Source organism: Epinephelus lanceolatus, chromosome 12, assembly GCF_041903045.1.
Source record: "Epinephelus lanceolatus isolate andai-2023 chromosome 12, ASM4190304v1, whole genome shotgun sequence".
Taxonomy (NCBI): domain Eukaryota; kingdom Metazoa; phylum Chordata; class Actinopteri; order Perciformes; family Serranidae; genus Epinephelus; species Epinephelus lanceolatus.
The window spans coordinates 32,752,715-32,779,933 of record NC_135745.1 but is presented as its reverse complement, the minus strand read 5'-3'; the positions used below and the strand labels follow the sequence as shown (position 1 = coordinate 32,779,933).

Here is a 27,219-nt window from a genome sequence, read left to right as displayed (position 1 = left end):
TGAATGTTGAAATCAGCTATAGAAGTCAAAGCCATTTTGGTACCAGGCTGTAAACATGTTTATTTGTGCTGTAAAGTTGGGCATTTTAACATGGAGGTCTATGCAATCAAAGATGGTGGATAAACCAAGACGGTCCACTGTGAGTCAGTTTCCTGTATCAGTGTCACATGGGGTTCACGACCAACACGCCCCTTTAGGAGACTAACAGCAGGTCCTCAGTCCATTGACTTCAGTGGGAGAAATGAACGTGATTACAGATTACAGCCGATTCTTTCGCCTCATAGTCATGGAAGCAAATATTGGACCCATTTATCACAAGCCACATATCTTCAGAACATTCCGACACCAAAATGGCAAATTTCAGACGGACAAATCAGAAGAAAATTTACTTTGTTCAAGACCTGTCTGTGTCTCAACAACACACTCTCGCGAGATCTGGCAACAGATATCTCCTCTCTGGTGCTGAAATCAGTGCAGTTTCACCAAAGATACTGGATTAAAAAATGATTTTTTCCAGCAGATATCTTGGTTACAACATGATTGAGCTAGCAAAGCAGTTTTGTGTTGCTATGTGTGGTATTTATTCAGTTTTGGGAAATCACGATGTCTAGAAAGCATCAGTGGCTGCAGCTGACAGGGACAGCTAACACTAGCAGCAAAGGTAACATCAGGACGTCATCTGTTAAAAGCCTCCCGTTGTCGGATACGACATGAAACTACTCCAGTTAGCTCTATCATGTTGTAACTAAGAAATCCGCTGGAAAAAATATTTTCTTCACGGATGAGCACACATTTGATAAAATGGAGTTTAATCTCTCGGCATCCATTTTCAAGCTCTCTGTTTGTTTCCTTGCAGAAGAGAAAAGGGGGAGCGCACGTTTCCGAGAAGGCGTGTCCTTTTCAAAAATGCAAGAGGCGTTGTTTTGTTGTCGGCCGTTTTCGCCGGTGTGTTAAACACACTTTAGAAAGGAGTGTCCCCAGACTATCAGAAGGCGGAGATCTCTGATTGTCTGGTGGCGAGACTAGGACATCCCTACTGCAAACCACTATGACTACATTTACATTTGCATTGAGTGTGAATCGGACTTTCATTTATAAAGCTAATATGTTAAGCAAACTGGTTATATTACAATTATGTCATGATTTTAGCTCATATTAAATGAAAAGGAAATGGCAGTCTGCAGTCTTTAAATGATGATTTTTTCAGGCTGGAGTCAGAGTAGCTTTATTCATAAAAACACTTGATAGCTGCAAACATGATATCAATAAACAATAAACAAAAGCAATTCATGATTCAAATTTCCCAAGCAGCTGTCTTAAACACTTAAAGGCAACCATTTCCTAACAATGAAGCTCTAAAATCCCGCTCTACATCATCTGCCCAGCACCAACCAGCTAACAGACAAAATTACGGAGTGTCTTGCAAACACAGTCAAGCATCTAGCTACTAAAGTTCCAGATACTTTTCTCTGGAATTGCTGGCAACCACATGAGAGATAAAATGAGTATGTTGGATATACTCATCAGTTTATAGAGCAAGCACTACATTCCCCTTTCACTTACAGAAGGAACAACAAATAACCAATGAAGCTGCTGTGGTTATTACCATTGTCAAAAATCCAGGTGTTTTGGCTGAGTTTCATGTACACCTGGTCTCCCACTTCAAGCTGTAGAGTCATGCCATTGGTTGCTGTCTCGTGGCGGTTTCCAGCCACATGGTTCCACACAGACACCATGTGTACTCCATTCTTCATCAGTTGCAGCCCCATTGCTTTAGATGATATGTTATGGCCAGAGAAGCTGAAGTAATAGACTCCTCTGACTGGAGCAGTGAAAATACCTGAGGATGATTGACAGAGAGTTACATATGTTTTGCTTTACATTGTATCCAGAGTCAAAGATAGTATTTGGTTATGGTGAGTTTACCTGTTGCAGGGTTGTATGAGCCTGTGTTTGAGTACACATTTTTGTAGTTCAGGGTGATGTCAGTGTTAAAAGGTCCGATGTTTCCAGCATTGCTGATAGTTGCTCCAAATGCCACCCACTTACCTTGAGAGGCTACATGAAAATGAGGAGTTGTTGAGAGAAGTTTACCTTTCATGGTTAGGTTTAGGAAAGATCATAGTTTGGGTTAAAATGAAAAGATTTCTGACAGAAAGCTCCCCTGAAAGCATCCTTCTCACATGTGCTTTTAAAGATAACTAAACCTGAGCCAAACTGAAAACAATGTGAATGATACCTGCTCCAAGACATACTTAAAACCTATAGTTTAGTTACTGTATGTTCTCACCTTGGACCTCTCCCCTCAGATCCTCTAAGTGTTTCTCAGTGTTTTTCAGTTTGGCCTCCAGCTCTCTTAACATGACAACAAGTTGGCAATAGTTTGCCTGGCTCCCTGTTACGTCACCAGCACACAGACAAGCTGGCTTGATGGTGGAAATCTTCGAGGTGTTGCCCTGTCCGGTCTGGTGATCCAGCTGCTGCACCTCAGCAGCTCTAAGGTAGAGGAGGAATAAAGTCAACACAGCCACGGAGGTCTTCATCTTTCACTTGTGTCTGTTTTGATCAGCTCTCCTCACAATGCTTTATATATAAGTAGTATATAGGGACCAGCTTTGCGCGTGCACGTGAAATGCGCGTGCGTGCGCGTGCACGTGAACCGCGCGTGCGTGTGTGCACGCGAAACGTGCGTGCGTTGCGCCCCCCCCCCCCCCCCCCCCACACACACACACACACACGCCCCTCCCCCAATCCCCTCCCCCACAAACGTCATATGAAATCCTGCTCTCATTGGTTAAACATAGCGCCTCCTTCTGGGGGTGGTTCCGAATGAAACCGTAGCTATTGGCTAATCAAAAGCCCCTCCTTGCGGCCGGATGTAGGTGGTGTGCATATATATACAAGGGATTTTCTCAGCAGGACATCCTCAACTTCTCGGACGGCGAAGCTACGGCGGGAGGAACTCTGATTTTTTTTTCTTCAACGATCGCCTGTATTCTGCAAGACGTTTCTGCAACCATGTCTTCCTGCACCAGCAACAGTGGCATCGGGTCAAGCGACCGCCCAGGTATGTCTAATGACCCGGCGACGGTTGTGGATGCTCGGGCCCCTTACAAGAAAAGGAGACGTGTAGGAAGTGGTCTCGTTACTCCGGAGAATCGTGAATTTGAGCTAGAGCTGGAGGGGGTTAATGGGTATGTTTACAATGTTAAATATCAGGACTCTGTCGTTACACTCAGTGCGGCCACCGGTCGCAGTGTGGTTCCAGGCGTTGAAACATGGACGGTCAGTTTGATGCATAGAGATTGGAAATTGTTTTGGTCAGAGGTCTGCCCTGACCTAGACCAACCCGGTTTCCCAGAGAGTATTTATGTCTCGCAGTGGGTCAGCAAAACGGGCCCCGAGATGTACCGCGTCGAGACGGATCGTTTTAACAAACGGCGGGAGGACTTTATTTTTCTCAGTGTGTGCAAAGATCGAGAATCTGTGATCGCGAGCAGAGGCCGCGACGCATGGGGACAACAACCCTACCCTCTTACACTTCAAGAGCGTGACGAGTGGTTTAAAACTGTTTTCTTTATTCAGTGGTGCGACTGGAGATCTCTGCAGAAATTGTTTGACGAAGCTGACAAGGGCATCAGAAGAGACAGGATCCTCTCTTCTTATCAGAGTGTTAGAAAACGTCTTCTTTTCGATGATGCGCAGGCTAATGCGCGGGGTAGTCACCTTCCTTCCCTGTGCCGTCCGAAAATCATCAGACACGTCGACTACTGATAAAGCCTAGGTTAGCATAACTTTTGTATTTTTTGTCATTTTAAATTATGATAAACGGTGTATAAGATTTTAATGTTTTTTTTTTTTTTGTTTTTTTTACAGGTAGTGTCCTTATCAACACCTGTGACGACGATGATACTAGAGGGTGTTGGGAAAACGATTGCGGTGGTGTGGAACCCTGCACACCTCATATGAAGTCGCATGAGGCGCTGCTTGTGAAGAAGAAGGAGAAGAAGAAGGAGGAGAAGGGACATGTCTCGACACTGTCCCTGACAAAAGACGACGTGGACACGATCAAAGACTTTCTATCACGCTGCCAGTATCACGCAGGGTGGGAAAAAACAAAAGCTCTCTGCAGCGGGTGTAAAATCAGCCACCCGAGTCAGCGTCATCACTCATGCTTGTTTGAATTTGATCAGATCAGATGTATGTATTTTGACCAGATTCTGGACTCTGTATTCAAGCAGTCTCTAGGAAAAGCTCTACATTACCTGTTTGCGCAGATATCACCGGGGGCTTTCTCACAAGACAGGCTTTTAGGAGCGGCCGAGACTCTGAGACACTATCTCAGACCCGGATGTGACGGAATATCTGCCAACGAGGAAATGGAGACGATGGAGGACCACAAGCACGAGACCGCTTTACGCAACGCCTTCACCGTGTGGACCAAGTGCTGCTGCTGCTGCATATCGACAGATTTGTAATATTTACCACAGAAAAAATGATGTTGTTGTTTGGGATCACAATAGCCACGTATCTTTTGTCATGGAAAAGACGCCATGCCATGAACAGACTGACATCACTTCTGTACGGGGTAATTACCGGTGACTGTGTCCCACGCGACTGTGTTACATTCAACAACCATTTAAACGATATAAGGACAAATGTTATAAATTGGAATGATACCGTGTGTGCGGCAGCACACAGTTCATCAGCGGTTAAAGATGTGGTAACAGCATATTTCACAAACTGTAATGAGTCTGAGGCGTTTGCAACAGGCCACGTTATTTGTCTTTGTGCATTTCTTTGTGATGCGTGTGTTTTGATGATTAAAAATGGTGTGCCATTAGATGTTTGTGATGCAGTTCAGCACCTAGTGCGACACATGATAGACAGAGATGTGACGGTGTGTGTAAAATACCTAAACATGTTGAAAAACCATAAATAAATAAATAAATAAAAGACGGTGTGTCGACCTCATTTTGGCCACTTGTGTTGTTGACTGAATATGGAGCGCACGCTAGACAAGATTTACCACGACCCCGCACACCCAGGGGGTCTTGGAGGTGTACAAAAACTTTGCGACGCTGTTAGAAAATGCACTGGGGAGGCTCCGGGGATGCCTGAAGTAAAGCGTTACTTGCAGGGGCAAGATGTGTATACCCTCCACGCTAGAGCAGCTGTACACTTCCCTAGAAATAGGGTGTTGGTTAGCGGTATTGACAAACAGTTCCAGGCCGATCTGGTGGACATGAGTGAATATTCAGCAGAAAATGACAATGTGCGCTACCTGCTGACATGTATCGATGTATTTTCTAAATATGCATGGGTTAGGTGTCTTAAAAACAAGACCGGTACATCTGTTGCAAAGGCGTTTGAAGACATTTTGAACGAAGGCCGCATACCTGTAAAACTCCAAACCGATCAGGGGACAGAGTTTTATAACAAACAGTTTCAACACCTAATGGAGGTGTATAAAATTAAACATTTCTCTACCTCAAACGAGACTAAGGCTAGCACGGTTGAACGTTTCAACAGAACATTTAAGACCCGCATGTGGAGATATCTAACGTCTGTTAATTCGCGTAGATATGTTGATGTCGTCCAGGACCTCGTCAACGCTTACAACAAGTCTCACCACAGATCGATAAAGATGGCCCCATCCGATGTAAACAAAGACAACGAGAAGCTCGTCTTTAACACGCTGTACAAGGAGAAGAAGAAACCGCCGAGGATCGTATCGTTCAAATATAATGTAGGGGACACTGTGAGAATATCAAAACTCCGAGGGGTGTTTAGAAAAGGTTATGAACAAACATATACAGACGAGTTTTTTACAATAACTAGGCGCATAGCCCGTGACCAGCCTGTGTATAGAATATCAGATTGCTCGGGTGATGAGGTAAAAGGCGCATTTTACGAGCCTGAGCTACAGCCGGTAATCATTGACAAAAACAAGGTGTTTAAAATAGAGAAAATAATATCCAGAAAAACTATAGGCCGGAAAAAGATGGCGCTTGTGAAATGGTTGGGGTGGCCTGAGAAATTTAACTCGTGGGTCTCTGAAAAGGACATCGTTGACGTGTAATATATATATATATATATATATATATATATATATATATATATATATATATATCACGGGGCGTTATCTGTTTACACAGCCACTTTGGAATTGTCGCACGTCCCAACAACATCAAGAAGATGGAGAACAAGAACGGATTTTATGTCACGTTACCGAGTAATGCATCGCTACACGTGTATCCTAATAACAAGATATGGCGCTACCGAACAAAATTAGCAAAACCGATCGTTCTGAGCGAACCGTACGAGGTGGGGGTTATTGAACTTCAGTACCCTAGGGTGTGGTCAACGTTCCCTGCTTCTGACGCGGACGTGTTAATATACGACAGTAAAACCAACCAGACAGCCACTATAACACTGTTTGCAGGGTTTTACGACTCCATTCCCAGAATACTAAAAGAATTTAATGCTAAATGCATCGGCAACCCGATAACATCGCGCTTAGGTCTTCAATATAACAACATTACAAATCATGTTTATTTTTCGGGAGGAGAAGGATATAAGGTGACGTTCCGCGGGAAACTGGCCGAAATATTGGGTTTTAAGCCCGGTGAGCCGTTTGAGATACCGGTGACCCCTATTTTTAAGAAAATCTACGCCAGTCCTCACCCCGCAGATATTTTTGGGGGAGTTTATAATATATACGTTTACAGCGATATCGTTGATTATCAGCTAGTGGGAGACAGCCACGCGCCGCTCCTCCGATGTATAAATATAACGCCGGAGGTAGGTCGTATGCCCACTCTGACATATGACAAGCCACACTATACATCGCTCTCCAAATCTGTCATTGACGATATCGAGATATCGTTAAAAAACGATCAAAACCAGTATATACCATTCACGTACGGAAAAGTGATTGTTAAACTACACTTTAGACCTGTGAAGCAGTATTTCTAGACCTGAGAAAATGGCCTACACACCATATGTGCGTGACGATGCCCGATATATGACATATTACATGAACCAAGCGGGTGGCGAATTACCCGGATTTATAGGTTCAAGTACACAATACGGTAACGGTTTAGGCGGCATATTTCGAGGCTTGCTTAGAATGGCTGTACCGTTATTTAAAAAAGGATTCAGCATCGCCAAGCCACATTTAAAAAACGCAGCTGTAAACATTGTAGGGGATATGGCGTCCAACATTGCCAGAAGCGCTGTATCGAGACGACAGGAAGGAAACGGGTTGATGGTGATCAGAAAAAGATTGTCCAAAAGACCCCACTCGTCGAGGGGTCGCAGCTCCGGCAGGTCCAAAAAGCGTAAAACGACCGTCAAAGTGACACGACGCATCAGAAAGAAGTCGGCCGCCAAGAGAAGCGCAACTTCCAAAAGACGCTCGGTGATTCTGCGTAAAGACATATTCTAGTCTGAGAAGAGAAAACAACAGCACCGGCCATGGCTCTCATACACAACCAGTCGGAAGAATGTGTGAAGACGGAGCTGGATCTGTTCACAGTGCCGTACACACAGACATCCATTGAAAAATCTACATTTGTCGAAATACCCCCGGTTTCGGCATTACGGGATGCCGGGCCTCTGGAATTTTTTATATCGGCCTGCGGCGAGGATTACATTGATCTAAACGATACCTACCTGTACATGCGCGCGAGAATCACGAACCCCGATGGTACCGATTTGGCCCAAGCCGCAGATGTGGGTTTTGTCAACTACCCCGGGTGTACGTTATTCTCGCAGGTGGATATCATGTTAGGAGACAGGCTTATAACCCAATCTTCCAACACATACCCGTACCGTGGGATAATCGAGTGTTTAATCAACTACGGAAAGGACACCTTGGATACACAGTTTAGCAGCGGCCTGTTTTGTAAAGACACAGCAGACCACATGAATGTTGCCTCCATAGCCGGAGATAACGAAGGCCTAGCCGAAAGAGGGCGATACACTGTCAACAGCCGCACTGTGGAATTAATAGCACCAATACACTCCGATTTGTTTTTTCAGGAAAAGTTATTGTTAAACGGTATAGACATTTCCCTAAAATTTATTCGATCAAAGGACGAGTTTGCCTTAATGACTGCGCAAAATAATCAATACGCCGTGAAGATCGTATCGGCTAGCTTATTTGTGAAAAAGGTGGCCGTGGCACCTGCCGTTAGATTGGCGCATAGCAGGGCACTGCAGCACACTAACGCTAAATACGCTATTGACAGAGTGGCTCTGAAAACATTTTCCATACCTGCAGGAACAAGAGTGTGCAACCAGGAAAATCTTTACATGGGACAAATCCCCAAATTCGTCATCATAGGCTTTGTTGACCATGAGGCATATTCGGGGAGCTATAACCGGAACCCCTTCTGTTTTCAGCATTACGATACAGAGTTTATTAGCCTGTACGCAGACGGGCAGTCTCACCCTGCAAAGCCCTTTCAGCCACTATTTCAGAGAGGCCAGTATGTGAGAGAGTATTTCCAGCTGGTACAAACTACAGGACGTCATTTAAAAGACAGGTCTCTGGCCATATCACGTAATGATTTCGGGAATGGTTACACGTTATTCTGCTTCAATCTGGAACCGGACGACGGTCGTGCAGGGAACGTATCACTGATTAAAAGTGGTAATGTGAGGTTGGAAGTCCGTTTCAGAGTACCTCTACAGCGCACCGTTAACCTCGTGTGTTATGCTGTTTACGATTCTGTTATCGAAATATCAAACAAGAGACAAGTACTTTTGGATTATTACTAAAAAGAAGAAGAAGCGGTATCAGCCATGAACACTATAGAGCTGACCGGCATCCTCAATAAAAGAATCATTAACGGGACAAATTTTTTAGGAGTCCTGGCATGCGACCAGCTGTCAAACCATAAAGGCACAGCGTTCCCAGCCATGCTGGTTGTGAATACACATCCCTCTAACATGCCCGGTGAACACTGGCTCGCTATTTATATTACGAAACAGAAGCATGGATATTTTTTCGACAGTTTTGGAAACCCTCCCAACAGCGACAAATTTCCATCGGAGATATACAGATACCTCGTTGAAAACTGTGCAGGCGTGTATTATTCCCAGAGGCAGGTTCAGAACAACTACTCTACAACCTGTGGACAGCATTGTGTCTTTTTTCTGTGTCATATACAAAGAGGAATTCCTTTTACAAGAATATTAAACATGTATAGTGCTAATCTGGCACGCAATGATGCTATGGTGTGCAAGTTTGTAAACAAAATACAGCCCTCTGTATGCCGTGGATATAATTTCACATGTGTACAGTGCAGCAACATGCAGTGTGACTGTGAATAATTCTAATAAATAAAAGAGAGAGAAAGCATGATCCGCAGTTCAGACATTCCATTTATTCAACACATCTGTAGAATACATTCATTTGGTCAAGAATTTAATAATAGTAATAATGTAAAAAATAAAAAATACATTCAAGTGGTCAAAAGTTAAAACAAAAATACATTAAATTGGTCAAGAATTTAAAATGAAAAAATACATTCAAGTGGTCAAGAATTTAAAATGAAAATACATTCAAGAATTTAATAATAGTAATAATGAAAAATAAAAAATACATTCAATTGGGCAAGAGTTAAAAACAAAAATACATTAAATTGGTTAAGAATTTAATAATAGTAATAATGAAAAATAAAAATACATTCAAACGGCATTCAAAAGTAAATATTAAAAAAAGATAAAGAAATCAGACAAACTGTAACAAAATTACACACATCCTTTTATTATTAAAAATCCTCCCACTGTGAAGTGTTTAGTCTGTGAGGTAGTGAACGTGTTGAAGCAGGTGTCCTTAGTGGGGTGCTAAAGTACCCCGGTGAGTCTATTACCGACCGTTTTTTCCCCTTGCTTTTATGGGCTGAAAAACTAGGGGCGTCTCCGATTCTTTTATACTCAGCTATATCGCCACGCACCTGTTTGTTAGGGATGGCCATTAAAGGTATGTTTAAATGGGCTAGGGTTTTTAGGAACACGTCCCACCCCAGTGGTCTAGAAATGTCTGAAATGTTGTGTGATGCAGTGACACTTTTCACCAGGTCATACAAATGAGTACCGTGGAGGGGACGACCGTTAACAACAATTTCAGCGTTGTCTGTCCAGGATAAAACATGCTTTGAGCGGGTAATTGCATCTAGAATGTATTCAGCATTTCTCTGACTTCTTTTGGGAATGTGTTTTAACACACCCTCTAAAACCGTGTCCTTTTTATGCCCATCATCATCATCATCGTCAGGTCTGCGGTCCTCGGGTCTAATTTCGGTATCAGGCATTGACAGGGTCAGTACAGTTTTTTCACGCTCACCCTGTCTCACCAATGCCAAATAACGCTGCAGTACTTGAGAGTATTTTTTGGCCTTTTCATATATGTCTGTGTCCGGTAGTTTCAAAATGTCAGACATGGCTCGGTCAAGATCGTTTTGTACTACCTGTCTTATGCTTGCAGTGTTTTGGTCCTGATACTGCTGCTGCTGCTGCTGCTGCTGTTGTTGCTGTTTTAACATGTCAAGCTGATGCTGAGGAACCAAAAACATCTTCTGCGCATGCTCCATATTCCTCTTTCTTAACCTCTGCTTATCAGGCTTGTAATAAATGGTATAGCTGCTCCAAGTAGTGGTAGTAAAAACCCGCCGCTCTGGTTAATCGTCTTTTTCTTCTTTAAATGTTTAACATTTTTGTCCGCAACCAGTCTGATGATGCCTCTCTTCTTTTTTAACTGAGCGTACTGTTTTTCTGTCAAAGGGATGTTACCTCTCAACACATTTAAAGCTATTTCACAGAGTGCATCGATAAAGTCTGCGCTAGCGCCACACACAATGACCCTTCTCATACCCGGCGTTGCTTTATATAACAACTCCAACATGGCTAGATTCCTCTGCACGCGTGACGACATTATTTAGCCCTTTGTTTTTTAGGCATATAAACAACGTGCTGATTTGATAACAAAGCGGTTCTGAGCCTCAAGTGGTCTGGAGTGGCAGCTTTATAATCTATGAGGAGATACCCGTATGCAGAACTAGTGGCGTCATTAAACGCCTCTAAAAAATATTTAGTGTTTCCAGGAAACATCTGTTTGCCCAGAAGTGTAACCTGATATTTATCCCTAGGGTTTTTGAACAAGACAAGGTAGTTTGTGTTTAAACTAATGGTTCTGCTAGCCTTGCCTTGTATAAACAAATTTTGAACCAGATATATACAGCTGAGATTTCTATGGTGGACATATTTGGTGAATACATTCTGAACTTCTATATTGTTACTGGCGTCATTCATTAAATCGTCTATGACGAGTAGATTAGTCTTGTCCGGGGGTAATAACTCATCGTCACACAGGGAATCGGGTAACCCTTTAACAAAGTTGATGTCTCTTAATTTAAGGAGTTGGTCATATAAAGGCTGCCAGCATGAGTATACGTAGACCAAATTATCAATGTTATGTGAAATAACTGTAGATGCATTTTCAATAAGACCCTTGACAAAATACGTCTTTCCACAATTTGAGGGACCACTCACCACCAAACTAAACGGATGCTGCAGTCTTGAGTCAAAAGAGATGTTAGTAGCCATAAGGCAGCGTGCTGTAGTCTGACAGGACTCTGCGCTTGTTATATACCACCTTGACTTTTTTGTGTACTATGTCATTTTTAAGATGAAACTTCTTTTTATCACGTCTGATGGTTTCCGCCTCTGTGATCACATGCATCTGAGTGTTCTGATTGGTCACAAAGGACTGGACCAACCCCTTAAGCGACTCGTGGGTGAGCACTGCTGCATTTTTGGCGTTAAGTGTGACACCCTTGCACTTGACCTGCGTTTTACCAAGTTTTGTGCAGTAGGCGTAACACTTTGGACCCCCAGACACAAACTCTGTGATATAATCTTCCTCTGGGAGCCCGCACACATCACCGTCATTGATCTCGTCGGTTAAGTCACCCAAGTATGAGCCTAGAGGGGGAACCCAATCACCTGGGCTGGACGTGAAAATGACGCTGTCCGTGTCACAGTACAGCACACGCTCCTGTAGCCTGTCCAACAAGTCATACAGCATCAGCCTAGCATAGGCGGTGGTCATAGCCCCTATGAACACATTCACATCATTCACTCTGGACGCCTTACCATCTGCGTGACACCACTGGACAATGGCCACGTCATCGGATATAAACCCAAACTGACGCACGTCATAATGGTCGCTGAACATGAGCTGTGTGAATCTCTCCGGTTCTGTAATTAACTCGCAGGAGGGCATGTTACTCCGCATGCTGAATCTGCCCCACAATGAGTTCAGGAGAAGCTTGTTACAATTCCTGACCGCCTTGTTGACACAGATTTTGTCAGCATCGAGTAAAATCCCCTCCTTTTCATGGTAGTCGCGTATGTACTGGGCTTTTTCTGCAGGAGTAGTGACATGCCCGGGGTAGCCTGACGCCTCCTGCTTACACTTCAAAAACGTCTTGACATATTCCTTGAACAATGTGTCTGTCTTGTTTGGGAAATGCCACACTTCATCAATGCAGACAATCTGGTACCCCTTCTCGACAGCTTTCTGAAGTTCAAATGAGACCCACACACCTGACAGCTGTCGCTCGGCGTCAGTATGCGCACAGACACTGGTCTGGTTTAACTCCTCAGCACACCTGCCACACAACGGAAACATGAGCCTTTTGTGACACCTGTAGGGTAGTACGGGGTGGTACAGACCTCTGGGAGGAAGCACGGTACACTTTACAAACCCGAAATAATTTTCTACCGGACCAAAATCTCGGTGGATAATTTGAGGGTGTCCAACTGGGTATTGTTTTTTTGACTGTACAGTAGGATACAGGCTTGTGAAATCGTAGTATCTGATTTTCTCATCTGCGTTATCAGCCTTGTGGTACATTTTGATGGCGTTTGTACGCCCTCCAAAAAGGGCTTGTCGTGGGTCGAGGCGTTCTTTGGGCCTGTAAGTGTTGAGGTGCGCCTGAACAGATGGGTCTGAACGTTTTAGCGCCTCCCACTCACATTCCCACATCACCACCACACGCAGACCATGCACGCTTTTCAACGCTGATATTTTTTCACAGAATGAGTGGTACAGACTGCCATAGGGTTTTTTGGTGACAGGATTCACTTCGGTCTGGACGCAACACTTGACACATCCGTGAAAAAAGCATCCCGCAAACTCGTAGCAGGTGTTTGTGGCCGTGTTATACCCGTCCACAAAAAACTGCCCAAATCGGTGCTCACCGCGGTTCAAAGCGTGTCTAATCTCGGAGCCTTCTACCTTGGCCACGTATTCCAGCCACTGCATAGACACCTCAGAATAGGTTTTATTCTGCTGGGTGTATGCGCCTTCATACGTGAGGGCGAGGGTGTCTTTGGGTAGAAAACGCGTTTTGAAAACGCCCATGCAACTCGACGCCAGTGTCGTAAACGCGAACGGGTCGAGGTCTGTGCACCTGATAAATGTCTCACGATAAATTAGACAGGCCTTGCGAAGCACTTCTACATCATTAACACAGTAGTGGCGAATTTCTGTCTGGAAATCAAAGGTTTTCTCACGGACGGTGTCATACCACATCATGAACCTATGCTTGTCGCTGTCAGACATGGCGTTGTACCCGTAATAAGAGGGGTCGGGGTATTTGCCCACATAGTACTCGTTCGCCTCGGTGTTGAACTTGTGCGGAAAATACCCCTTCTCCATGTCCTCAAAACCCATGGCAGCCGGTGTCCTGGATAAACGCATGGGTAGAAAGCTGAAAGAATCGATCCAGCGTTGCTGGAATGCCTTGTCATACATCAGGATGACCCTACTGCCACGCATGGTTACTGTGGGAGGGATCCCCTGTTGCACAAAATATTCCAGCAGTATGTAATTATCAAACCCAGAGGCGTTGTGTGCAATAAATGTGTACCCCTTATATTTTGGCTGCCGGTACCGTTTAACAAACGTGTCAACGCATTTCAGGGTGTTGAAACAAAATTTGTTTCCCTCTGTGTCCATAGCGCACACAAAGTTTGCTTCGTGCTTGCCCTCGTGATAACGCGTCTCAAAATCAAAAAATATGTATTTTGTGTGTGGGGTTTGTTTTTTCAGCGGCTGGATAAAACACTGGTGTACCGCATCGCTCTCATTTAGGGCCTCACCGCAGTGTGTACACTTTGGTGGTGTGCATTTATGCTGCGTTCTTGCCGCCTTGTAGGTTTTACCGCACTCTTCACAATATTTCACTTTGTCACACGGCGCTGCGTCGTGTTTAGAGTGAGGGTGTTTATGCTGATGATAGCAGTGTCTGGACTTGCAGATTCGTTTACACTCTGTACATTTTACAGTGGCCCCTGTGTGCATGTGACACGGTGTATAACAAACATTGCAGAGGTATTTACAAACGTGCTTAAACGGTTCTGTGTATGAACCGTAACAGTAGTCACACACATAGGTACCGCCAAAGAAACCGGATTTATTTACAATCAGGTAATAATGGTCATTGTGCAGGTACATCCACACAGTGCTGGCGTGTACTGCGTCATGGGTTTTGTAACACTGTAGGTGTTTACGCCCTGAACCATGGTGGAATACTACGATTTTTAGGTTTAAGTGATTTTCAAATTTTGTGATATCAGAGAGCGACACCTTGTGGGTTTCATCAAATCCTACAGCGCTATGCAGTTGTTTAGCATACTGCATTTTATCAGCGGCAGACAAGCTTTCATTAACAAAATGGGCGAGACAAAGAGAGAAACAAAGACTGTTCTGAGACCCATCGTTTTCAGGGTTATACAGGTGCCTTCCCTTCTTGGATAAAATTTCATCATAAGGGACGCTTCCTAGCCTCAGTCTAGAGCCAGCACCACTACTACCACGTGCCACGGTCACAACAAACTCCAGATCATCATCTGTCAGCGACGTGTCATTACTCTGCACAACTTGAGAGATCACCTCCAAAAACTCGTCAGCGTTATATGCGTTGTCAGAGCTTAAAACAGCTTGCACATCGCTGGCTAGAGATGGTCCTCTCAAAACCACATTTAATACACTACCTGCAGGAGAGTCCTCTAAGGCTGCACCAATCACGCCTGACAACCTCTCTCTAACACTGTCAATTGCCTGGGTGATATTATCAAGACTAACGTCTCTGAAATCGACCCTCTGGCGAAATTCGGCAGCGTTGAATCTAGGTATGTCACGGACACACAACTGTGCACCGCCTGTACTGGTAGACGGCACAGCGGGTGTTCCTTCTACCGGATTTCCTGCACCGTGTTGACAGACCATAGAGTTACTCACAGAACCGACAGCAACATGTTCAGCAGAGACCCCACGATCACACACATTCACACCAGAGACCCCACGATCACACACATTCACACCAGAGACCCCACGATCACACACATTCACACCAGAGACACTCACGGCCCCAGAACCGACAGCAGCATGTTCAGCAGAGACCCCACTATCACGCACACATTCACACCGGAGACACTCACAGTCCCAGAACTGACAGCAGCGGCATGGTGAGGCTATATTATCATCACTGTTATTATCATTGTCACTGTTGTTATTATTATTAACACCGATTTCTACAATAACAGCAGCATTAGATGTAGCGGGAGTAGCAGCAACACCAGAACCTGAACCACATGCGTGTGGTGGTGATGGCGATGATGATGAGGATAAAATTCTGTCTCTTAAAAACAGCGCTGTTCTCTTCTCTATCCCCCGCATTCTTTTTAAAATGTATCTGGACCAGCGCATAACACTGCTGTGGCTAGCCAATACATCTGGTCCAGAGGGTGTGTTAAAACGTTCCCTAACTGTACCTGTCAAAGCACGCCGCCCCTCTGTAGTGCACTGGGACGAATCGACATTATCAGTAAAATGTGTGCTTTCGTCATCGGTGTCATAACGACCATCCCGACCTGAGTGCTCATTCGTTTTTAACAGTTTCCTTGGTGGTGCCATTATCTACGTCTACTTACTGTGTGTTCCTGTTTTTCTACACAATGCGTCTACTAGATTATTTATTGATGTTGTGGTTGTGTGCTGTAGTTCAATTAAGGTACCGACGCTCTGTTTAATCAACTGTACCTGTGTATTAAGGGCTCTGTAGCGTCGCTTGTTAGTTTTACTGTTCCTAATCAGGTTTCGCCGCTCGCTTGCCAGGAGGAGGTATCGCGTCTCGGCAATTCTTTTCTGCCGCTGTTCGCGCTTGATTAACCTAGCCTGCTGCCTGCACCTGATTTTGAGCAATACGTTCTCTCTTGCTAGAGCAGGCTCTGGTATGGGAGAATCAGAGGGTGAGACAGGGTCGGTAATAGGCTGAGGAGGAGTAGGTGGAGGCGGGGTGGACGGCGGGGACGTATGGTTTACGACACTCTCAACACCGGCATCAACAACCACACCTACTGGAGGAGGCAGGGGGAGAGGGATAGGCTGAGGAGGGGTAGTTGGAGGCGGGGTGGAGGCTTGGCCTGGATATGCGTCAACAAATACCACGCTCTCATCAACAGCATCAACAACAACACCAACAGCTGATGGGGGAGGCCTGGGAAGAGGGATAGGGGATGGAGGGGGGAGGAGGACCCTGGGGGGTAGCGGCGGGGTGGAGGCCTGGCCTGGATATACGTCAACAAATACTATGCTCTCCTCTTCACCATTTTCAACAACAACGTCAGCAAAAACAGCGGGAGGGGGAGGAAATGAAGCGGGTATAGGTGATAATGTCAGTAAATTGGGTAAGTTACTGTGTCTGTAATCACCAGTACTGTCTAACAGGTCATCAAAATCTGGAATATAGTCATCACCTCTTAATAATGTAGGGATTGTGGGGAGATTCCCCACACACACACCTCTCCCCGCTGCGGGAGCAGAAGCAGCACCAGTATCAGCAACGCCAGCCTTCACAGGTGTACTTGTAGAAAACAGATCTTTGCTTACTTCGTGCTGATGCTGTAGGCTGGTGTCCAGTGGTGGGAAGAGCGACTCCTGATGACTCCACAAAGCCTCTACAGATATTCCCTCGTGAAATAGCCGCCGGTGCGGAGGAGGAGGAGGAGATGGTCCGTGTTCCTCACTGATCGATGCCCTCTCACGCTGCTGGGCGCCCGCTGTTCCGCCGACTTCCTCTCGGCCGTTAGAAAACGAGTTCACAGACTCCCCGACCTCCTCGAATGTGTCGTTGAAGCACTCCTCAACACTCGCTGGAGCCGGTTCTACACCGCCTGATCCTTGTGCGCTCCACGCTCCACCCGCAGATAATCCCTGGGCAACCAGTAACGCAGCTACCGCAGCGTTTGTTTCTTGCGTGGCCGTCAGCTCAGGCGGTTGAGTACTGTTTATTAAAAAAAAAAATAAAATAAAAAAATTACAACATTAACGTTATCATTATTATTAATATTATTATTATCATTATTAGGCTGCTATTATTATTATTATTATTATTATTATTATATATAACGACGTGTCTTACGTGAGAAATCCTTGTCCTGACGGTGTAACCCTCTGGAAATTTTCAGATGGGTAGTCCTGGTGAATCGCCCAGGCACTGTTATGGAAAAACAAAAAAAAACGATATGTTAGCAGTATTCTGTATCCGACACATATTAGCATAATATTCATATAAAGTAGCATTAAAACATTATGTCTTACGTGTTAAACCCGCTAGAGAACTGATGGAGGGGTCTCAGCGGCCTGCGCTGTGCACTGTGGAGAAAGAGGAGGTAAAACAGATGTTTACAATGATGCCGCAAGCATTCCCCCATTAATGATAAATAAAATATATAAAGAAAACAGTCTTACGGTATAAAATCTCTAGCAGCAGAGGCTGGAGGGTCTGTTCTGCTCCTTTTCAACGAAAGTGAGCGTCTTTGTGTTGCAGCTGGAAAGTAATACCATTATTTAGCCTAGTAACACACTCTTTAAAATAATAATAATAAAATACATTCATTAGGTCAAGATTTAAAACGAAAATACATTCATTATGTTTAGAATTTAATATCAGTAATAATGAAAATAAGTAAACACACACACACACACACGATCACACACACACACACACACACACACACACACACACAACGAAATGTTATTTTAACTTACGGCCGGTGCGGCGGGGTGCAGGGGCACGGTTTTCAACTCCGGAATCGTCAGCAACTGCGCCTAATAAGAAAACACTTTTTTTTTTTTTTTTTGTAGTTGTAGTTTTTAGAATGTTTTTTCTGAGAAAAATTAAGTATCTAGAGAGCAATGTTATCCAATATAGTTTAGGCACGCTTACCGTTAATTGAAGCCATTGTCCGCAGTAAAGCAGTAGAAAAGGGTCCGCTGTGTTTCACGCAACCTAGCCTTTTTTTAAAGAAAATGTCCTCTGCTTGTTTCACAGAGATTTTTATACATTTGGGTAAAACATTAAGCAAGCACGACACACATCACTAAACCCTGATTGGATGTTGGTCTAGCCTTGCCGTATGATTGGCTACTGTACTTTCTTCACATGTTTTGCCCAGACATGTCTGAACATTTATTACACCAAACAGATGGTGCACAGCAGGGGGTCGTTGTAAAAAAACACCTGGGCATTCTTAATTCCTCTGATTTCGGACATCCTGGCACCACTCGCAATGGTCTGGGGTAGGCGAGGTGTTGAATCAACACTTATCGTCTCTTTCCGGTCCGGGGCAGCGGCGGGGCAGCGGCGGGGTGGGGGGGTGGGGGGGGGGGGGGGGGGGGGGGGTGTCTGAGGGAGGGGATTATTACGCAAGGAGGGGCTTTTGATTAGCCAATAGCTACGGTTTCATTCGGAACCACCCCCAGAAGGAGGCGCTATGTTTAACCAATGAGAGCAGGATTTCATATGACGTTTGTGGGGGAGGGGATTGGGGGAGGGGCGTGTGTGTGTGTGTGTGGGGGGGGGGGGGCGCAACGCACGCACGTTTCGCGTGCACACACGCACGCGCGGTTCACGTGCACGCGCACGCACGCGCATTTCACGTGCACGCGCAAAGCTGGTCCCTATATACTACTTATATAAAGCCAGAAGAGCAAAGGGCGTTTTCTTCTGCTCTGATGGACCAGAACAAACAAATTTTTTTTTCACCCTAGTTCAACAAAACCATAGCTTTGTATTTACAATCTTATTTTTTTGTTCACTTAAAAGATAAGACAGGCTGGATATGGTATATTTTTGTTCTGATCAGATATTCTCATGAAGAGACTTACTCCAGTCAGAAACAACATTTAAGTCACTGACATGTGAAGTGAATAATATTGATCATCTTGTTACAATGCAATATTCTGCAAGGAAACTTTGGCTCCGGTCATTGTTGTGGATGGCACTTGACATGCACCACCCACCGAAACATTGTTATAGACCAAGTGCCCCGCCTCATGGCCACGGCACTCCCCAGTGGCAGTGCCCCCCCCCCCCCCAGCAGGACAATGCACCATGCCACACCATAAAAAACTGCTCAGCAATGGCCCGAGGAATGTGACAAAGAGCTCAAGGCGTCAACCTAGCCTCCAGATTTTCCAGATTCCAATCTGATCAAGGGGTGGTCGGGTGGTAAATTACTTCCGCGAAGGCTGCGCTCATTTATGCTCGCTTCCCTCTCCTCTGAAAGCCTCCTCTCTCCTTAGCCCTTTTTAGATAGGAATTGTGCAAATCTGCAGGAAAGCCCAATCAGTCTTCTTTCAGCATTGGCAGTATAAAAACAAAATCGGGGAGTGCAGCAAAATGGCGCCTACCTACGTTTGTTTATACAGAATGTGCCTTTTTCAGGAAATTAGGGGGGGCGTGAGCAAGTAACAAAACGTGCAGCTCAGCGTGTGACGTAAACTGTGACGTATGACTAATGACTTGCACCTTGCTCCAGGGGAAGCCACGGCTGGTCAGTCCTTAGGCGATTCTCTCATAAGTTGGCCCGTCCTTCACCGTTCCCGTCATCTGACAGGTAATGGCCTCTTCATTTGTGAGGGCAAGGACGGAGCGCAATTCCTTGTCTCCCCAGTTGCTCATCTTTACAGTGTCTGTCAGGTTTGCATTTCCCTCTTGCTATCAGTACTAGCTGCTCATTCCTGCTATCAGCTGTTTCCTGTTGATCTACCGCCAGTGGGTCGCATGTGCGGCGTCATCAACAGCTCCTCTCACAAGTCATCAACAGCTCCTCCCGTGGCGGAAGGCTGCCTTGTTCTTTTTAAACCAAAAAGGTTCTGCCAATATGTCTACCCTATGAGGTGGAAAATTGGGCACCTCGGATCGACTCGCCAATCTGGGTCTGTGTGTCTAAACGCTTGCAACTTGCCGTTAAAAATCTGGCAGTGTAAAAGGGGCTACTGACTCCTTGACTCCTCAGAGCGAATTTGACAAATTGAGATGTCCTACAAGATGGCGAGTCTCAACTGATTTCTGGGTCAAGTGATCGAGGATAGAGGACTCGAGGAGGGATATTGGGATGAACCCAAGATCAAAGTCTTGAGCTCTTTGTCACGTTCCTCGGGTCATTCCTGAGCAGTTTTTGTGGTGTGGCACGGCGCGTTGTCCTGCTAGTGAACCACTGCCATTGAGGAGTGCTGCTACCATGATGGGTGCACTTGGTCTGACACAGTGTTTGGGTGGGTGGAGTGCGTCAGATGACAACCACATGAATGCCAGGATCTAAGTTTTCCCAGCAGAACATTGCATTGTAATAAAATTATTAATATTATTCACTTCACCTGTAGGTGGTTTTAATGTTTTGGCTGATTGATGTACATCAAAAATTAATTAATACTACTCATATCTAATGTCTCTGCAGCCAGAGCCTGATGTCATTTACTCCTCTATGCAATAGGGCATAGTCTGTGCCTGTCCTTCATTCCTCATGTGTCAGCTTTTTTCCCCCTCCTCTTTGTTTCTTGTGGTTCCCTGTTTGCCTCTCTCTGTGTCTGTGTGTGGCTCTCATCAGTCCTGCTGCCAATCTGCCTGCTCACCTGAAAGCCATCCACTAATCAACCCCAGCAGTACAAATAAGCAGGCTCTGCAGTCCACTCTCTGCCAGATCGTTCAGTCTACCTTGCGATGCTAACAAACTTTTTGCTTGAACTGTGTTTTTCTGTGCCTTAGATCCACACTCACCGGTCACCTGTTTGCCTGCCTGTTTCCAGCTCTGCTCCGCCCTGTTTCCCCGAGTGCCCTGGATCAACCCAAGACACCTCTTCTTGCCTTATTGAAAATAAATCCACTTTAAACTGAACAGCTGTGTGAGTCAAGCTTTTGGGTCCAGTTCTCTTGGTACTATACAACACACTGTCGCACTGGGCGACTTTGAGTCAGTCCCACTAAAAAAGAATATGAGCATTGTTACGCCCCACCCTTTGGTGGCCCTATGGGACGAACAGAACGCCACCACTGACCAAAAATAACCATGTAAGACACCTTAAAAGACTTAGATCCATGGGATTTATTAACAGCAGCAGGACCAGAGGCCTCTCTCCTCTGCTGCTGGCACAGGAGCTCTTAAGCACCTCCTCCATACCAGGAGGTCATTAAGTAATGCAGTACACCTGGGCAGATGTACAATGGAGGGAAAAGGGACAGCAGCACAGAACACATACAGCTGTAACACCCCCGTCCTTAAAACAATGAGTTAATTTTTTGGTTTATATTAATATTTAATATTGGGCTTTAGAAATAAAATTGAATTGAACTGAATTCTAACCATATTATTTCAGATTATTTCAGACATTGTGCCAAACTAGCTTTTTTCCCTTTTTCTTTTTTTTTGTCAAAGCTCAAGAGTAAATCAGTTAAAATGCAAACTGTGGTTTTTGCCTTTGAATCACAATTGTGTCATGATTTTAGCTCATATGAAATGAAAATAAAATTGCAGTTTTCATGTTTTTAATGAAAGCAGCATTTTGTCAGGCTGGAGTCAGAGTAGCTTTATTATTAAAACACATTACAAAGGCAAACATATCAATGAATATACAGTTTTCAGTAAACACAGATATGACAGGGATTCCTCTTAACATGCATTATTTTGTCATTGTTACATTTTTTAAAGTTTTCTGAGCTACGATCATTAACACTTCCAGCAATAAAGATAAACCCACTCCACACTATCTGCCCGGCAGCAAACAGCTAACAGAGAAGATGACAGAGTGGCTGCTGCCTATTAGAGGCCTAAAACTGATCAATGAAGCTTTAAACACACACAAAAAAATGAGTAATTGTCACCCTGAATATTGTTCATCCCATGTTATTGATTATTTGATTTGACTCTCCATTTCATATTGTAACATTACCACCACCTGTATTAACACAGCCATGGTCTGAGTCATGTGGCTGACCTCTCCTTAAGGCCTACTTTGAACTTTATTGATCTCACAGAGGGAACAACAAATGACCAGTGAAGGTGCTGTGGTTATCACTGTTGTCATAAACCCAGGTGTTTCCCAGGAGTCTCACGTACACATGGTCTCCCACTTCAAGCTGTAGAGTCATGCCATTGGTTACTGTCTCGTGGTGGTTTCCAGCCGCATGGTTCCACACAGACACCATGTGTACTCCATTCTTCATCAGTTGCAGCGCCATTGTTCTAGTGGATTGGTGATGTCCGGAGAAGCTGAAGTAATAGATTCCTCTGACTGGAGCAGTGAAAATACCTGAGGATGATCAACAAAGAGAGTTACATCTGATTTCTGTTGTATCCAGACAGTATTTATTTACCAAATTAATCCATTCATGTGCGAATGCACATCATTATGGTAACTTTACCTGTTGCAGGGTTGTATGAGCCTGTGTTTGCGAACACATTCTTGTAGGTCACTGTGGTTGCAACATTAAAAGGTCCAACATTTCCAACATTGCCGATAGTTGCTCCAAATGCCACCTTACCTCGACAGGCTACATGAAATCGAAGAGTTATTATAAAGTTTTTTTGTCTGGTTTTTTTAAAGCATACTTTTCCCATTTGCATTTAAAGTCAACTAAACCTGAACCACACTGAAAACATGGGAAATGATACATACCCCAAGACATACTTAAAACCTATAGTTTAGTTACTGTATGTTCTCACCTTGGACCTCTCCCCTCAGATCCTCTAAGTGTTTCTCAGTGTTTTTCAGTTTGGCCTCCAGCTCTCTTAACATGACAACAAGTTGGCAAGAGTTTTTCTGGCTCCCTGTTATGTCACCAGCACACAGACAAGCTGGCTTGATAGTAGGAATCTCTGTGCTATTGCCCTCTTCTGCTCGGTGATCCCGCTGCTGCACCTCAGCCATGCCAAGGTAGAGGAGGGATAAAGTCAACACAGCCACGGAGGTCTTCATCTTTCACTTCTGTCTGTCTTGATCAGCTCTCCTCACGATGCTTTATATACCATACGATGAAGGAAATAACCTTGAATTCAGCAGAAAACAAAGGCTGTTTTTTCTGTTGTGATGGACCGGAACAAAAGAAGTCTTATCAAGAATATGATAGGTAAGTATCTGGCATGTTTTGGATTATTGTTTTATCACCCTTGGTCAACAAGCCCATAGATATGTATTAACAGTCTTCTTTTGTTCACTTAAAAGATAAGGTAAGCTGCAAAACTTTATATTTTTGTTATTGTGAGCAATCCCCATGAGGCGACTGACATCAGCAATGAACTGAATCTATTGACAACTATTGTCTTTTATTCCTCTGTGCAACAGACAACCATCGTTGTCCAAACACTATTTGAAAACCATCAATGAGCCACACTGTTACACTGAGTGACTTCAATACAATTAACACAGGCACTGTTCTTTACTTTGCATCATTCTCACTGATTAGCCCACTAGCATCTATAAAACGCAAAGATGAACAGGTTGTATCTCCTGTGCTTAATTAGTTCTCAAACAGAAATGTAAAAATGACAAGGTTTAGATTTACAAGGAGTCAAGTGCTGTAACTACTTCTTGTACTTGTGTTACCTTTGGACTTTGGGCTAAGCGGCGCTAACTGTTTCCCCTTTTCCCAGTCTTTAAGCTAAGCTAATCACTTCTAGCTCTAGATCTGTACTCAACACACAACCTTGTCACCCAAGTAAGGAGACAAATAAGTGCATTTCTCAAAATGTCAAACTAATTATTTAGGAATAAATAAGTGAGAATGCGATGTGTGGTTTTGCATTTGCATTGCACTTACAGCATGCCATGATTTCAGCTCATATCAAATGAGAATGAAAAGGAAATGCCTGTTTGCATTTTTGTAATGATGACAGTGTTTGTCAGGCTGGAGTCAGAGTAGCTTTATTAATAAAACACATTACAAAGGCAAACATATCAATGAATATACAGTTTTCAGTAAACACAGATATGACAGGGATTCCTCTTAACATACATTATTTTGTCATTGTTACATTTTTTAAAGTTTTCTGAGCTACGATCATTAACACTTCCAGCAATAAAGATAAACCCACTCCACACTATCTGCCTGGCAGCAAACAGCTAACAGAGAAGATGACAGAGTGGCTGCTGCCTATTAGAGGCCTAAAACTGATCAATGAAGCTTTAAACACACACAAAAAATGAGTAACTGTCCCCTGAATATTGTTCATCCCATGTTATTGATTATTTGATTTGACTCTCCATTTCATATTGTAACATTACCACCACCTGTATTAACACAGTCATGGTCTGAGTCATGTGGCTGAACTCTCCTTAAGGCCTACTTTGAACTTTATTGCTCTCACAGAGGGAACAACAAATGACCAATGAAGGTGCTGTGGTTATTACCATTGTCAAAAATCCAGGTGTTTGCCCGGAGTTTCATGTACACCTGGTCTCCCACTTCAAGCTGTAGAGTCATGCCATTGGTTGCTGTCTCATAGCGGTTTCCAGCCACATGGTTGTACACAGTAACCATTTGCACTCCATTTTTCATCAGGCGCAACCCCATTGGTCTAGATGATACATTATGTCCAGAGAAGCTGAAGTAATAGATTCCTCTGACTGGAGCAGTGAAAATACCTGAGGATGGTCAACAAAGAAAGTTCCAACTGTTTGAGTAGTATCCAGACAGTATTTATTTACCAAATTAATCCATTCATGTATGAATACACATCATTATGGTAACTTTACCTGTTGCAGGGTTGTATGAGCCTGTGTTTGTGAACACATTCTTGTAGGTCAGTGTGATCTCAACATTAAAAGGTCCAATAGTTCCAACACTGCTGATAGATGCTCCAAATGCCACCCGCTTACCTTGAGAGGCTACATGGGATCAAAGAGTTATTATAAAGTTTTGTTTTTGTCTGTTTTTTTAAAGCATACTTTTCCCATTTGCATTTAAAGTCAACTAAACCTGAACCACACTGAAAACATGGGAAATGATACATACCCCAAGACATACTTAAAACCTATAGTTTAGTTACTGTATGTTCTCACCTTGGACCTCTCCCCTCAGATCCTCTAAGTGTTTCTCAGTGTTTTTCAGTTTGGCCTCCAGCTCTCTTAACATGACAACAAGTTGGCAAGAGTTTTTCTGGCTCCCTGTTATGTCACCAGCACACAGACAAGCTGGCTTGATAGTAGGAATCTCTGTGCTATTGCCCTCTTCTGCTCGGTGATCCAGCTGCTGCACCTCAGCCATGCCAAGGTAGAGGAGGGATAAAGTCAACACAGCCACGGAGGTCTTCATCTTTCACTTCTGTCTGTCTTGATCAGCTCTCCTCACGATGCTTTATATACCATACGATGAAGGAAATAACCTTGAATTTATCAGAAAGGCAAAGGGTGTTTTCTTCTGCTTCAGGACAAAAAAACAAACTCTTATCAATGATAAGTAAGTAGCAGGCCAAAGGTGTTGTTGGTTATTGTTTTATCACCCTTGGTCAACAAAACCATAGATTTCATCCATTTTCATCCACTTATCCAGAGCCAGGTTGTGGATGCAGCAAGCTGAGCAAGGTATTCTAGATGTCCCTCTTCCCAGCAATGTCTTCTAGCTCCTCCTGGGGGATCCCAACGGGTTCCAGGCCAGATGACAAATATAATCCCTCCAGTGTGTTCCAGGTCTACCTCAGGGCCTCCTGCCTGTGAGACGTGCCCAGAAAACCTCTAACAGGAGGCGTCCAGGAGGCATCCTTATCAAAAGCCCAAACCACCTCAAGTGGTTCCTTTTGATACGAAAGAGCAGCAGCTCTACTCTGAGTTCCCTCAGGATATCTGAGCTCCATGACCTATCTCCGAGGCTGAGCCCAACAACCCTATGGGGGAAACTAATTTTGTTTTCCAGCAGAGAACTGTGGCCTTAGATTTGGAGGTATTGACTCTCATCCCAACCATTTCACACTCGGCTGCAAACTCCCCCACTGGGTGCTGGAGGTCACGGTCTGATGAAGCCAACAGAACCACATCATCTGCAAACAGCAGAGATGCAATGCTGAGGTCTCCACTCACACTCTCATCCTCATGGCTGCACTTTGAGATCCTGTCCGTCGAAATCGCAAACAGAATCAAGACAAAGGACAACCCTGGTGGAGGCCGACACCCAATGAAACTGTTTTGTGCTGAGACTTTGTTCTGAGTATGCAGACACAGCTCTCACTTTGCTCATACAAAGACCAGATATCTCGTAGCAATGACCCCAATACTTCAGGTTCCTGCAGTATCTCCCACAGGACTCCCTGGGGGATGTGGTCGTAAGCCTTCTCCAAGTCCACAAAACTCCCATGACCCGTCCGGCAGCCTTTCAAGACAGACTAAAGAGCTGTTTCATTGTTCCATGGCCAGGACAGAATCAGCATTGCTCCTCCCGAATCTGAGGTTTGACAATCAGTCAGAGTCTCCTCTCTAGCACCCTGGCATGAACTGTCCCAGGGGGGCTGAGCAGTGTGACAGCCTGATAATTGGAGCACACCCTTTGGTTCCCTTTTTTAAAATGGGAACCACCAGCCCAGTCTGCATTGGCACTGTACCTGACTTCTACGCAACACTGAAAAGGTGTGTCAGTCAAGACAGCCTAGCAATGTCCAGAGCCCTCCGCATCTCAAGACAAATCTCATTCACACCTGGCACCCCACCTCTGAGGATCTTTTTGACTACCTCAGCAACCTCTGCCAGGGAAACAGGTGAGGCTTCCTCCGAGTCTTCAGACTCTACCTCCTCCGCAGAGGACGTGTTGCTTGGGTTCAGGAGTTCCTCAAAATGCTCTTTCCACCTCTCGACAATATCCCTAGTCCAGG

At 44.5% G+C, this 27,219-nt stretch overlaps 4 protein-coding genes and 1 long non-coding RNA gene across 5 annotated transcripts; 1 reads left to right on the top strand and 4 right to left on the bottom strand.

Moving 5' to 3' along the window:
• Window positions 1–518: 518 nt before the first annotated feature.
• Window positions 519–2,569, bottom strand: LOC144465007 (complement C1q subcomponent subunit B-like). The gene is made up of 3 exons (XM_078172831.1): window positions 2,291–2,569; window positions 1,927–2,058; window positions 519–1,840 (listed from the first exon to the last, which is right to left on the bottom strand). The coding sequence occupies exons 1-3, from the start codon at window positions 2,541–2,543 to the stop codon at window positions 1,560–1,562; spliced, it is 666 nt and encodes a 221-aa protein (XP_078028957.1). The 5' UTR covers window positions 2,544–2,569; the 3' UTR covers window positions 519–1,559.
• Window positions 2,570–2,751: 182 nt separating this feature from the next.
• On the top strand, window positions 2,752–4,956 carry LOC144465104 (uncharacterized). The gene is made up of 2 exons (XR_013492461.1): window positions 2,752–3,784; window positions 3,877–4,956. It is a non-coding gene; the product is annotated as an uncharacterized LOC144465104 (long non-coding RNA).
• An 8,749-nt stretch (window positions 4,957–13,705) lies between these two features.
• On the bottom strand, window positions 13,706–18,324 carry LOC144465052 (uncharacterized). Its single transcript, XM_078172856.1, has 5 exons — window positions 18,309–18,324; window positions 17,831–17,909; window positions 17,681–17,734; window positions 17,502–17,576; window positions 13,706–17,363 (listed from the first exon to the last, which is right to left on the bottom strand). Exons 1-5 carry the CDS (start codon window positions 18,322–18,324, stop codon window positions 16,004–16,006), a joined length of 1,584 nt encoding a protein of 527 aa, XP_078028982.1. The 3' UTR covers window positions 13,706–16,003.
• Window positions 18,325–21,934: 3,610 nt separating this feature from the next.
• On the bottom strand, window positions 21,935–23,379 carry LOC117271719 (cerebellin-4-like). The gene is made up of 3 exons (XM_033650073.2): window positions 23,086–23,379; window positions 22,785–22,913; window positions 21,935–22,672 (listed from the first exon to the last, which is right to left on the bottom strand). The coding sequence occupies exons 1-3, from the start codon at window positions 23,336–23,338 to the stop codon at window positions 22,392–22,394; spliced, it is 663 nt and encodes a 220-aa protein (XP_033505964.2). The 5' UTR covers window positions 23,339–23,379; the 3' UTR covers window positions 21,935–22,391.
• Window positions 23,380–24,267: 888 nt separating this feature from the next.
• On the bottom strand, window positions 24,268–25,706 carry LOC117272110 (complement C1q-like protein 2). Its single transcript, XM_033650864.2, has 3 exons — window positions 25,421–25,706; window positions 25,115–25,246; window positions 24,268–25,003 (listed from the first exon to the last, which is right to left on the bottom strand). Exons 1-3 carry the CDS (start codon window positions 25,671–25,673, stop codon window positions 24,723–24,725), a joined length of 666 nt encoding a protein of 221 aa, XP_033506755.2. The 5' UTR covers window positions 25,674–25,706; the 3' UTR covers window positions 24,268–24,722.
• Between the last annotated feature and the right edge of the window lie 1,513 nt (window positions 25,707–27,219).

Bases quoted from the DNA above. Each gene is read 5' to 3' on its own strand.
- LOC144465007 (XM_078172831.1), bottom strand. From the start codon at position 2,543: ATGAAGACCTCCGTGGCTGTGTTGACTTTATTCCTCCTCTACCTTAGA. The intron at 2,059-2,290 runs GTGAGAACATAC...ATTTTCATGTAG, and splicing joins TCTGAGGGGAGAGGTCCAAG to CCTCTCAAGGTAAGTGGGTG. The intron at 1,841-1,926 runs GTAAACTCACCA...AATCATCCTCAG, and splicing joins CTCATACAACCCTGCAACAG to GTATTTTCACTGCTCCAGTC.
- LOC144465052 (XM_078172856.1), bottom strand. The intron at 17,735-17,830 runs GTAAGACTGTTT...CTTTCTCCACAG, and splicing joins GCTGCTAGAGATTTTATACC to TGCACAGCGCAGGCCGCTGA. The intron at 17,364-17,501 runs GTAAGACACGTC...TTTAATAAACAG, and splicing joins TCAGGACAAGGATTTCTCAC to TACTCAACCGCCTGAGCTGA.
- LOC117271719 (XM_033650073.2), bottom strand. From the start codon at position 23,338: ATGAAGACCTCCGTGGCTGTGTTGACTTTATCCCTCCTCTACCTTGGC. The intron at 22,914-23,085 runs GTGAGAACATAC...GATTTCATGTAG, and splicing joins TCTGAGGGGAGAGGTCCAAG to CCTGTCGAGGTAAGGTGGCA. The intron at 22,673-22,784 runs GTAAAGTTACCA...GATCATCCTCAG, and splicing joins CTCATACAACCCTGCAACAG to GTATTTTCACTGCTCCAGTC.
- LOC117272110 (XM_033650864.2), bottom strand. From the start codon at position 25,673: ATGAAGACCTCCGTGGCTGTGTTGACTTTATCCCTCCTCTACCTTGGC. The intron at 25,247-25,420 runs GTGAGAACATAC...GATCCCATGTAG, and splicing joins TCTGAGGGGAGAGGTCCAAG to CCTCTCAAGGTAAGCGGGTG. The intron at 25,004-25,114 runs GTAAAGTTACCA...GACCATCCTCAG, and splicing joins CTCATACAACCCTGCAACAG to GTATTTTCACTGCTCCAGTC.